General features: G+C 52.3%; 1 protein-coding gene across 5 annotated transcripts; it reads right to left on the reverse strand.

Annotated features, from left to right (window-relative positions):
• Position 1: 1 nt before the first annotated feature.
• NCF1 (neutrophil cytosolic factor 1) lies at positions 2–9,595 on the reverse strand. Of its 5 annotated transcripts, none has more exons than XM_042025878.1 (11): positions 9,325–9,595; positions 7,679–7,720; positions 7,202–7,277; positions 5,814–5,979; positions 5,620–5,675; positions 5,194–5,316; positions 4,701–4,808; positions 3,750–3,867; positions 3,029–3,136; positions 1,357–1,499; positions 2–465 (listed from the first exon to the last, which is right to left on the reverse strand). In XM_042025878.1, exons 1-11 carry the CDS (start codon positions 9,328–9,330, stop codon positions 347–349), a joined length of 1,065 nt encoding a protein of 354 aa, XP_041881812.1. In that variant the 5' UTR covers positions 9,331–9,595; the 3' UTR covers positions 2–346. The 5 variants fall into 5 exon arrangements, with proteins under 5 accessions (XP_041881812.1, XP_041881810.1, XP_041881811.1 ...); XM_042025876.1 differs by having other exon boundaries at positions 7,640–7,720; positions 9,325–9,594; XM_042025877.1 differs by lacking the exon at positions 9,325–9,595 and adding an exon at positions 8,167–9,248 and having other exon boundaries at positions 2–401; positions 7,640–7,720.
• Between the last annotated feature and the right edge of the window lie 799 nt (positions 9,596–10,394).

Consider the following 10,394-nt stretch of genomic DNA (forward strand, 5'->3'; position numbering starts at 1 on the left):
CTCAGGGTCTACCAAGACTTTCTACTTTATTGATGAAAACCACAAAAATAATTCAAAATATAAAGAGGTGATAGAAGGGCATCTAGAGATGAGGACTCTTGGTGGCTGTAAGGAGATGGTAGAGCAGGGTTGGTCCTTCCTTATAGTGCCATCAGGACACCACCTTGGGCTGGCCGAGATGGAGGATGAGGATGGGTGCTGTGCTGGGCTGGTACGGCCAGCAGCCTCCCTGGCCTGTGGTGGCTGCCAGAACCACCTGGATCCCTGGTCTGGCTCCGAGCCCTAGCTGCGCAGGAGCTGGAGGAGATGAAGCATTGGGTGGATGGTGTGGGGGCTCACAGGATCCTCACAGGATCTTCTTCCGTGTGCTCTCGGTGCAGCGGTTCAGGATAAGGTCTTTGCTGGGACGGGGAGGAACAGCAGGTTGAGCCTTGGGTTTGTTGCCCTCTGGCTCATTTTTCTCAACTGCAAGTAAAGAAGATGTCCAGATGGGTCAGAGCTCTTCACCACACACCACCCTCATGAACATTCAGCAGCTTCTTACATAATGGCCACCAAAGCTCCTGCCTCTTCTCCTGTCCCTGCTGCATGTAAGTGGTCTTCCTGCAGGTTATGGTTTCAGGATGGGCCCACCAGTGCCCAGCTGGGAACTCTGCTAAGGGGAAGCCAATCTTTAGGTCTGGGAAGGTCATGGGGACTACCAGATCTAAAGGGTATACCTCAATGTCTAGCCCTCTCCTTCTTCATGAAGAGAGGCTTTTTACAAGGGCCTGAACTGGCAGGACAAGGGGCAATGGCTTCACATTGACAGAGGCCAGGGTTAGATTAAATATTAGGAAAAAATTATTCCCTGTGAAGGTAGTGAGGCAGAGGTTGCCCGAAGAAACTGTGGCTGCTCTGTGCCTGGAAATGTTCAAGGCTAGGTTGGATGAGGCTTGGAGCAACCTGATCAAGTGGAAGCTTGGAATGAATTGGTCTTTAAGGTCCCTTCCTACCAAACCAAATTCTGTAATTCTATGATTCTTCATGCAACACTTCCTTCTGGCGGCTCTGCTGACAGCTAACATGCATGGCAATTGCAATGGTAATGGCACCATGGGGGAGGTTGGGTGCACAAAGGAAAGCACAGGTCCCAAATGTGGGCTGACCTCCTTCCAGGACCATATTCTGCTCTGTCTCACCTATAGCCAGGAGTAAGAAACCTCACTGAAAGAAACATCTCCGTGCACAGACTTTCCCCATAGGAAAAGGGCAGATGGGCATGGTGCGACCTCAGCGTGCCATCCTGCTCCAGCTGCCAGCACTGGTGGGGGGCACGGGCCATGCCTGCAGGATTCCAGTTCCATTGAGACTTACCAATAACATTGGCCTTGTTCTGGGAATTTCCCCGCAGGTTCCGCTGGTTCTGGATGTACTTCTTGCTGTTCCTCCTATAGGTCTCCTGGCTGATCTGCTTCCGGCCCTGCTTGTGGATGCTCTTCACATTTCGGATGGTGGATCTGCGAGGAGTGAGAAACAAAACTTGCAGTTTTCATGCTGGCAGCTCTCACACAACACACTTCTTTCCCCACACTTCCTCCTCTGCTTCACCCAAACCCCAGTTTCTGCTTTTGGGTTTTGCCTGGTGGATGCCAGCCCTTGAGGGCAGCCATCAGTGAGACAACATGTTCAGAGGCAGCTGGATGGTGCTTTGGAAGCAAACACTGATGGGCAAACCCTGAGCACAAGTCTGGAAAGTAATGATAGGGAGGAATATTGGGCATAAGACTGGAAGGATGAGATGGGCATGAGTTTTATCCAAGAAAGCCCCAGGCATGATCTATAGCTCTTTGATGAAGGAACATACAGCACCTATCCTGGCTACAAAACTGAGGTCCCTGGTGTGGGGTTTGGCACGGCTCCCTGATGCTCAAGGGTGAGATACAGGGGGATGGAGTATGGGGCGTGTGTCAGTGTGCACCTGGATGTGCAGTGTTAAACCCACAGGAGAGAAACTACTGGGAGAAGTGAAGGGCTGAGCAGCATGGGGCTGCTACAGGGGAACTCCCAGCATTGGGGACCGTCCCTGGGCAGGGAGACGGAGGCCCCTGCTTTGTCTTCAGTACCATGGCAGGGGTGAGGTGGCTCCTGATGTCCTCCCCATGGCATTGTCCTCCTGCTCTTCTCAAAGAAATGTGCCTCTCTTCCTTCAGCCCCTTCCTGGTCTGAGCACATACCCCATGTCATAGCAAAGCTCTTGCCTGTAACAGCAGGTTATGGCAACCTTTGCAACAGGGCTTGGCCTGGCTGCCAGTGCCACAGAGGCAGCAGTCACCATGGCAGGGTGACAAGCCACTGTCCTTGGAACAGGCCACGTCATCTCCCCCAAGGCTATCAGCAACCATCATTGTGTTCAAATAGATGGATCTGGACCATTTTACACTGTCTCACATGCAATCCATGCTCCAGCAAAACTGGATTTGGAGAGACTTTATAGCAAGCCTGATGTGTCTTCTTGCAGAAAAAAGAGATAGCAGCAAGATCTGCCCTTTTTAGCCATTCTTTTTGCATTGGAATTAATGAGTTATTGCTTTTTATCTTTTTACTCAAAATAAAATCCCTTACATTAGCTCAAATCCTCCCATTAGATTAGGCCACTTGGCAGCTCCATTTAGTCAAATCTCTCCTTGCCTCTGAAAGATTCAGTGCACACACTTAGGAAATAAGAAAACAGCCAATTTGAAAATAAAATTAGCCCAGAAAAGAAACTTTGCAGAAGGACAAGGAGAAATACACCTGATGGGAGGACCTGTTGGAGCAAGGATCATGGAGCCTTGCATCAGCAATGCTGGGGTGCCTGTGGGAGTTAGGGAGCACAGAGCTGGTGGAAGGACAGTCCTGGTCTGTCTTTGCCCTGCTTACATTTCTCCAGGCAGTTCCTCATTGACAGGGCAAGCAGGTGACACCACAACAACCTGTCTGATTTAATTTCATCTCTCTCAAGGAAGAGGGAGATGTTCTTCTGCCCTGTACACAGAGCTTCTCCTACCTCCGTGGAGGAGCACTCCGGTTCCTCTGCTCATTCTTCACAGAGATGTTCACCTCCCCGGCTTTCTGCAGGTACATGGCAGGGTAATAACCTGTGGTTTCATCCTTCCTGAAGTGCAACACAAAGCTACATCAGTTGCAGTCGTGACTCTGCAACCACTTCCTCAATCCAGGAGAGAGATTTGATCATTCTGGAGGGTGGTCACAGAATCCCAGAATGGATTGTTTGGAAGGGACCTTAAAGGACCTCATTCCAATCCACTGCCACAGGCAGGGACACCTTTCCCTAGAACAGGTTGTTCCAAGCCCTGTCCAACCTGGCCTTGAACTCTTCCAACTCAGGACATTCCATGATCCATGGCTCATGCCTGTCCCCCGCTGGTGCCATGTGGGTTACCTCTCATGTTTCTCGCAGCTGGGATGAAAGTTGAGGTTTTGCAAAGCAAAATGTGCCAGAACAATTAGAGCCAAAATAACATGCTTTTTTTTCCCCCATCTTCCTCCTTCTTGGATATTTCTGAAGGTCTCAGCAGAGGAATCTCCAGCTGCAATGTTTAATATTTGGCAAAGAACAGGCTGTGAGAAGCAGCCCTGCAAAAGGAAGTGCTGGGCAGTGACACCAAAGAGGCCATGGCTTTCAAGGCCCTGATGTGGAGAACCAGGGCTGCTCCCGTCCCTCTGCCTGAATGCTGCTTGCCTGACCCGTTCTTGGCAGCTCTCACCTGATGACCCACCAGCCATCAAGAAGCTTGTGGATGACTTCAATGGTATCGCCCTCCTTGAGAGTCAGCTCATCCTCTTCCACAGCAGTGTAGCTTTTCCAGACCATGTATGCCTCACCTACACACAAAATGGGGACGGTGGATCATGTGCTTACACCCCAGGGACGGGGGCTCAACCTCCCCAGCCACTGAGAAGAGGAGGCACCAGAGCATTAGGAAGCACCCTGTATTTTAGGCAAGGCTCAGGGTGCTTCAGGTTTGGATTCAGATTTCCCCCAGTCTTGACATTGCCTATGGCTCATCCCAGCCCCTTCACCATCTCTCCAGAAGAAAGTTTTTGGGTGTAAGCAGAGGAAGCACACCTATCTCTGCTGGAAAGTGTGTTCAGAATGTGAGTGGTGAAATAAGGCAGAAGGAAGTGTTGTGCTAATAGAGCCCGTTCCAGAGTTGTGAAACCCACAAAGCTGAAGCCTGTTGAGCAATTGGCACAAGTCTGCAGGATCCTCCCTCTGCTCCACATGATAAAGCCCTGCTGTCATGGCAGGGCAATGCACGGGGCAGGGAGTGGGGCTGGGCCCTGACAAGGACAGCACAGAGGCAAAGACCTCGAGAATGCCTGCCCCTGATTTGGATGCTGCACCGTGCTGTTCTGTTAAGCCAGCACCTCAGCCTTCACCCAGCCAGCTCAGCATGGCCACTGGGTAAAGATGCACATCTGTGATCTGCCAAAACACAAATCTAATGCTGAGTTGCAGGTCATGGGAAGCTCCCAAGGCTGACACTGAAGCACCAAGCCATGAGATTTATCCCTCCTGGCCGTTCCTACAGCAGCATCTCTCTGCCCAGTGATCCTGCTCAGTCTGAATTGCCCAGCTTTGCAGTGAGCCAGCTCAGTGGAGAGCTGCAGCAGGTTGTGCTCTGACACACACCCTGGTCACCCCAACTTTTTACCTGCATAGTTAGGCTCCTGCTCTTCAGACTCATCGGGACCATCCATTGGCTCCAGATAGGCAGCAGGGACCCAGCCTCGTTTATTCTTCAGTTGACAAAACCACCAGCCTGCAAGGAAAGCACCCATGGGCAAGAGCAGAGAGTGTTGTGGGGACTGGCACCAGGCCTGTCCTGGCCAGGGCCGGTGTAGGCATCTCCATGTCCTGTCACTGTTGAAGGGACAGTGCTGGGACCAGTCTCTGTTGACATGGTGCAGCCAGAGAACTTGACCAGTTCATCCTGTTCCTGCTGGGCAGAAAGCCTCACAGGCTGAGGCATGGCCAAGATGTTGCACAGCTTTCTAGAACTGCCCCTCATCCTTCAGCCTTCACTGCCGTAACTAGCTCACATGCTGTGTTGGGACACAAGATGCAAGGGCAGTACTCATTCCTGCTGAAATTGTCGCAGGGAGGAGGCTGGCCCTCAGGAGCCCTCCAGAGGGATGGACACATACCGTTCTCACTCTTCTCCACGACATCTACCATGTCCCCAGCTTTGAGAGACATCTCAGATGTGGAACTCTTCTCATAGTCAGCGATGGCTCGGTACGTTTGCAGGACAATGGGGCCCGTGATGTCTGCATGGGAGAAGTGATGGATTTTCCCTCCTCCAGCCCCCAACCCAGAAACACCCTATTTCAGGCAGGCCAAAAGCAGCCCTAGGACAGCCCAAACTGCCTTCCCAGCCTCTTTCAGCCCCAAACCAGTTGGATTTCAGGACAGAGATTCATTCCCCCTGAGGATTTGGCTTCCCCGCAGCTGCAGCTCTGGGACAGCGATCATGCCTTTGATGAGGGTATCTGCCATAGGATGGCAACCCCATCCCCAGCAGGCTTTGCTGCTGCCAAGGCAGCCACTTGCAGCCCTCTGAGACCTCTTACCAGTGGGGTTTTTCTTGGAATCCTTTGGCAGGAGGAAGACCTCAGGCTTCTTGATCCTAGACAGGTCAGAGCAAAGGCAGCTCAATGCCAACCACCTCTATCCATCAGCAGCGACACCCTTCCTGCAGGCTACTGCCAGCACCCAAGGCCAGGAATGCAGGATTTCCCTCAAAATAGCATGCAGCTGGACTCACTGGCTGTCTGTGACAGGGTTCATGTCATCATGACGGACCTTGAAGAAGTTGACCACATGCAAGCACCGAGAGATCTTGTGGGGTAGATTGATCAGTGTGTAGCAGTACTCGGCCAGTGTGCCCTGCCTGTTCTCAGTTGAGCGCTGCCCATCAAACCACTTTGGGGCTGTGGGAGAGGAAAAAGGGCTCAGAAAAAGCAGACAGAGAGCCTTGTTTTTAGTACTTTCCCAAGCATGCTGCTCTGAATCATTAATTTTGCCCTGAAAACAAGTGGGTCTGGCCCCAAGGTGCTGCATGGCTGCATTGTGCCAATAAGGTGAACATCTGAGGGAGCACAGCTCATGCAAGCCCAGAAATGATCCTGTTTGACCCCACGTCAGTTTTAGGGTAACTCCTACTTGTGTGTTCAGGCTAAGCCCAACTGCTGGGCCACAAATACAGCAGAGGCACCGGGGCACCAGAAGGGGCTCGGGAACCAGCCTGCAGCTGAGGAGCTATGCTTATCCTCCCATCCCACTGGTCATGGTGTTCTTGACCCCAGAGCTCTAAAATACTGCTGGCAATCCTGACCCCCAGCAGTACTGAACCGCATGATGGGGGTGCTTTTGTGCAGTCGGTGGCACCCCATGCCCCCCCAGCAGTCTGACAGCTGTCTGGTCCCCAGTGCTCTCAGTTCCTCAAATGGAATAAGCATGAACAACCCCAGCATGGTGGAGGCAGCACGCTGGAAGAGGCTCAGCACGGTGGTGGTGTTAGTCCAGCTGCAACAGAGCCCCCCCAGAGTGGCACCCACACTGCTGCATAGTGCAGGCTTACTCCTCCTCCAGAGATGTCGACCACACCTGTAGCTCTTTCTCAGGCTCCCTTCTGCCTCCTTTAAAGCAGGAAATTAAATAAAATGGGGAAGTTTTCTGACATGCACCTTGTTTGGGAACAAAGTGTCAGCTGTTTGGATCAGGAGTTCATTCCCTGTCATTGAAGACATATTGCATTGTTTCCTCTTACAAAGTATCTGTGTTTCCGTAAGGACATTAAGCCAACCCCAGTAATGGTGTCACCAAAGGAGGGCTCAGCTCAGCTCCACTCAGTTCAGCCTCCCCAAAGCCAGACACTTTGCACCAGCCAGAGGTCACAGCTGATGCTTCTGGACGTGCTTCTGGGGTGCCGTCTTTAGAGAGGAAGGACAGGGTCTGCGGGGCTGCTGAGTGTTTGGAGGAACCACTGCCACTGCTCAGACCTTTCTGGGGTTTTGATTTCAAGCCTGGTGTACAGGAAATACTGCACCATGCACCTGTATGGGAGGCAGCCAGCACAGCTCAACCCACCAGGGAATTTCCCAGCTAGCTGCAATTTCTATTCACCCCCCAGCCACGGTGCTTGCCCCTCACCTGGCAAATGCGGGATGATCCGGTTCTCTATGTTGATGTCCCCGGATTCAATGGGGAACATCTCCTTCAGCGCTTTCTGCAGAGCAGAGCCAGGCATGACAGTGAGGATGGCACCAGGGGAACACTCTGTGACATCCACTCCTCTGCCCCTAGCTTGCCTCCTTTCCTGGTGCTCGCCCTGCTGCCACTAGCATGTGTTGGCTGGATCCCACACCTCGGCACTGGGAGAAACCTGCCCAGGGACACAGAGCCAATGGCTCCCACCTTCAAGGGGCAAAAGAGATTGAAGGACTGGACCCAGAAGCCTCTTTTGAACCAGGTTTGCTTTAAGGCAATTTCAGATGGAATTCCTTCCACCCCCCCACCCCTTCCACCAATTTCAGATGGAAATCCTTCCACCCCCCCACCCCCTGGCCCACGTGTCCCGGGAGGACTCACGTGGAACTCATATATTTCAGTAAAGCGGCGGTAGACGACCTTTTCGGAGAGGTCATTCCACTTCACCAGGAACATGTAGACCTGAGGGACAAAGCAGAGGCTGCAGTTCTGCAGGCAAGTGGGACCCCACACCCCACTGTGCCCAGGGAGCCCTGTGGATGGTCCAGTTTCAGATAAAATTGAATGTTTTCATTCCACCACCCCAATGCAAGTAGCTCTGACTTGCCAGCAAGCAAACAGGCACTAGGGGAGCTTGGCAGGGACGGAGAGGGGATGGAAACATGCAGGTGGGTGGCAAACAAAGAGGAAAAAGACCTTTCTAAGCCTGCAAAGTAACCAACAGCTTGCAAAGGAGGTGCCCGAAGTCTTGTATGTTCAGTACATTTTAGTCTCTGGCTGCCTCCAGCTCATGGTATCAGCCATGACCCCCTAAAAAGGAAGCTTTTAGGCCCTCAGTCACATTTGTCTAAGGAAATTTGTTGGCCAGCCCACAGTCCTCACTTGCCAGAATGCTGCTGAGTACTCACATAGTGCTGGCTGGGAAAAAACCTTTTCTCGTAGCCCAGCAGTTCGATGTGCCGGATGAAGGTGTCCCCCATTGCTGCTCCTGCCCGCAATATTCTACTCCAGACCCTGCTCCTGCCTGTCTGGGTGTCTGGGTGCTCTCCCCTCCCCTCTGCCCTCGCACAGCTCTGCTTTGTCTTAAAGCCCTGGGGAAGCGGAACTCCCGCTGCAATCGCACCCGTAATCGTTTACCCGCTGTGGTTTGTACTGAGTCGGTGTTTCCCATGGCAAGTTCCCAGCTCAGCCCCTCCAGTGGCTCCAGGACTGGGGAGGAGGTGAGCTGGGAGGCCTCTGGGATAACCTGAAAGCACCTCTGGAATCAGAGGACAGTGAAGGCTGAGGGCCAGGCTGGCTGCCCTGATATCCAAAGGACTCCTGACTGCTGATGTTGGCCCCTGAAGGCACAGGGTGCTGCAGCAGAGGGTTAAGGACAAGTGCCTTGGCAGTGACAGCCAGAGACACCTTTACCCTCTCTATCAGAGATGGAAGGGCTGAATGAAGCATGTAACGCACTCCCTGAGCCCCAGGAATGGCAATACTGTCTTCTGTGAGGCTGGAAATGGCAGGTCGAGAATCTGGGGCACAGCACAGGCAGGATGGGGCAGCCATGGGCTCAGCGTGCAAGAGCTCCTCCCCTTGCATCACCATGTCCTTTCAGTCACTTGCAGCTCCCCCAAAATCTGCCACCAGAAGGCTCCCGTGAGGAGCCCCCGAGGACCTGAGCCAGTCCCAGCCCTGCTCAACACCTTACCTGAATGGGAGGGGACTCCAGGCATAGGGAAACCCCAGAGTGGGCTAGAGACAGACCCCTGCGTCCTGCTGGGAGAGCAGGAGAGTCCCTTGCTAAGCCCTTCTGAAATGCCAGTGCACCAACTGCATCCATCTCCTTCTCATTCTCCATCCTCAGTCCTGAGCAGAAAGACCTGAAGGGATGCGAGAGCTGCAGGGATCAATCCCACACTGCTTGCCATCAAAGGTGTACCCGGGAGCACTTCTGTCCCCTCAAAGGGCACCCTCAATTACAATGGGCACCAGAGGTGGGCAGTCACCTGACAGAGCCAGGACCTGCTCTCCACAGGATCTTTGGAGGAGCCCAGCTCCAGCCAGCTGTGAACACTCACCTCCATCCCTGACTCTGTGCTCCATCCCGTCTGGAAGCCTGTGCCCGAGCGCAGCTAATGTTCCCAGCAGGCCAGCACGTTACCATGAGCTGGGTGCTAGAGCAAACCCAGCCCCATGCTCAGCCAGGAGCAGAGATGCCTTGGGCAGAGAGGCAGCAGTCCCAAACCTCCACAGAGCTCACAGGGGCTCTCCGTACTGACACCAGCACAGCATCAGCCCAATGCCCTTAGTAGATTGTAAAGACAAAAGCTTGCTCTGGCTGCATTAAAAACATCAAATACTAACCATAGCCCTCCCCTGGAACTTGGGTGTGGTACTTGCAGCTGCGCAATAGTAAATGGTCATTTACATTCCGTTTCTTATTATTTTAACATGGGGACTTCCCTATATGCAAGGCAAAATTGCACAACCACAGACATTAAAAAAGATCCATCCAGGGCTGTTTGGATTCTGCTCTGTTAGTCACCAGATAACTGCTGCTTATTCAGAACACCATAAACTTTGTCATAAAAGCTTATTTCATAATTACAATTGTTTGTACTAAATTTAAAACTGCATTACAGACAGTATATTACTGGAAACCACTTAATTCACATGCTTCTTCCTGTTTCCTCATTTCTCATCTTGTGATGTGAGAAATGAGAGGTTTTAGATGCCACTTTCAGTGAAGTTCACAGCGAAACACCACCTGTAACTCCGTGTGATACACTGCTGAGCGTTCCATCAAATGTCTCACAGCTAATACATGTCAAGAAGCATGATTTTAGAAGAGTCCTCCATCTGTTCCAAGAGGAACATCCCATCCAAACAAGCTAAGTTGTGTTGGTTTTGCACGGCCTGGTTTTTGGTAGGTAGCAGGGGGGCCACAGAGGTGGCTTCTGTGAGAAGCTGCTAGAAGCTTCCACCATGTCCAGCAGAGCCAGTCTCTGATGGCTCTGAAGATGGACATGGCACTGGCCAAACCTGGGCCAATTAGAGATGATGGTAACGTCTCTGTGGTAACAGATTTAAGAATAAATCAAAGCAAAGGTGGTGGCGCAGTTTTAGTTCCAGCCAGAGAAGAGGAGGT

Source organism: Corvus kubaryi, unplaced genomic scaffold (assembly GCF_017639235.1).
Source record: "Corvus kubaryi isolate FWS band 111438036 unplaced genomic scaffold, C.kubaryi_AGA036_p1.0 37284, whole genome shotgun sequence".
Classification (NCBI taxonomy): domain Eukaryota; kingdom Metazoa; phylum Chordata; class Aves; order Passeriformes; family Corvidae; genus Corvus; species Corvus kubaryi.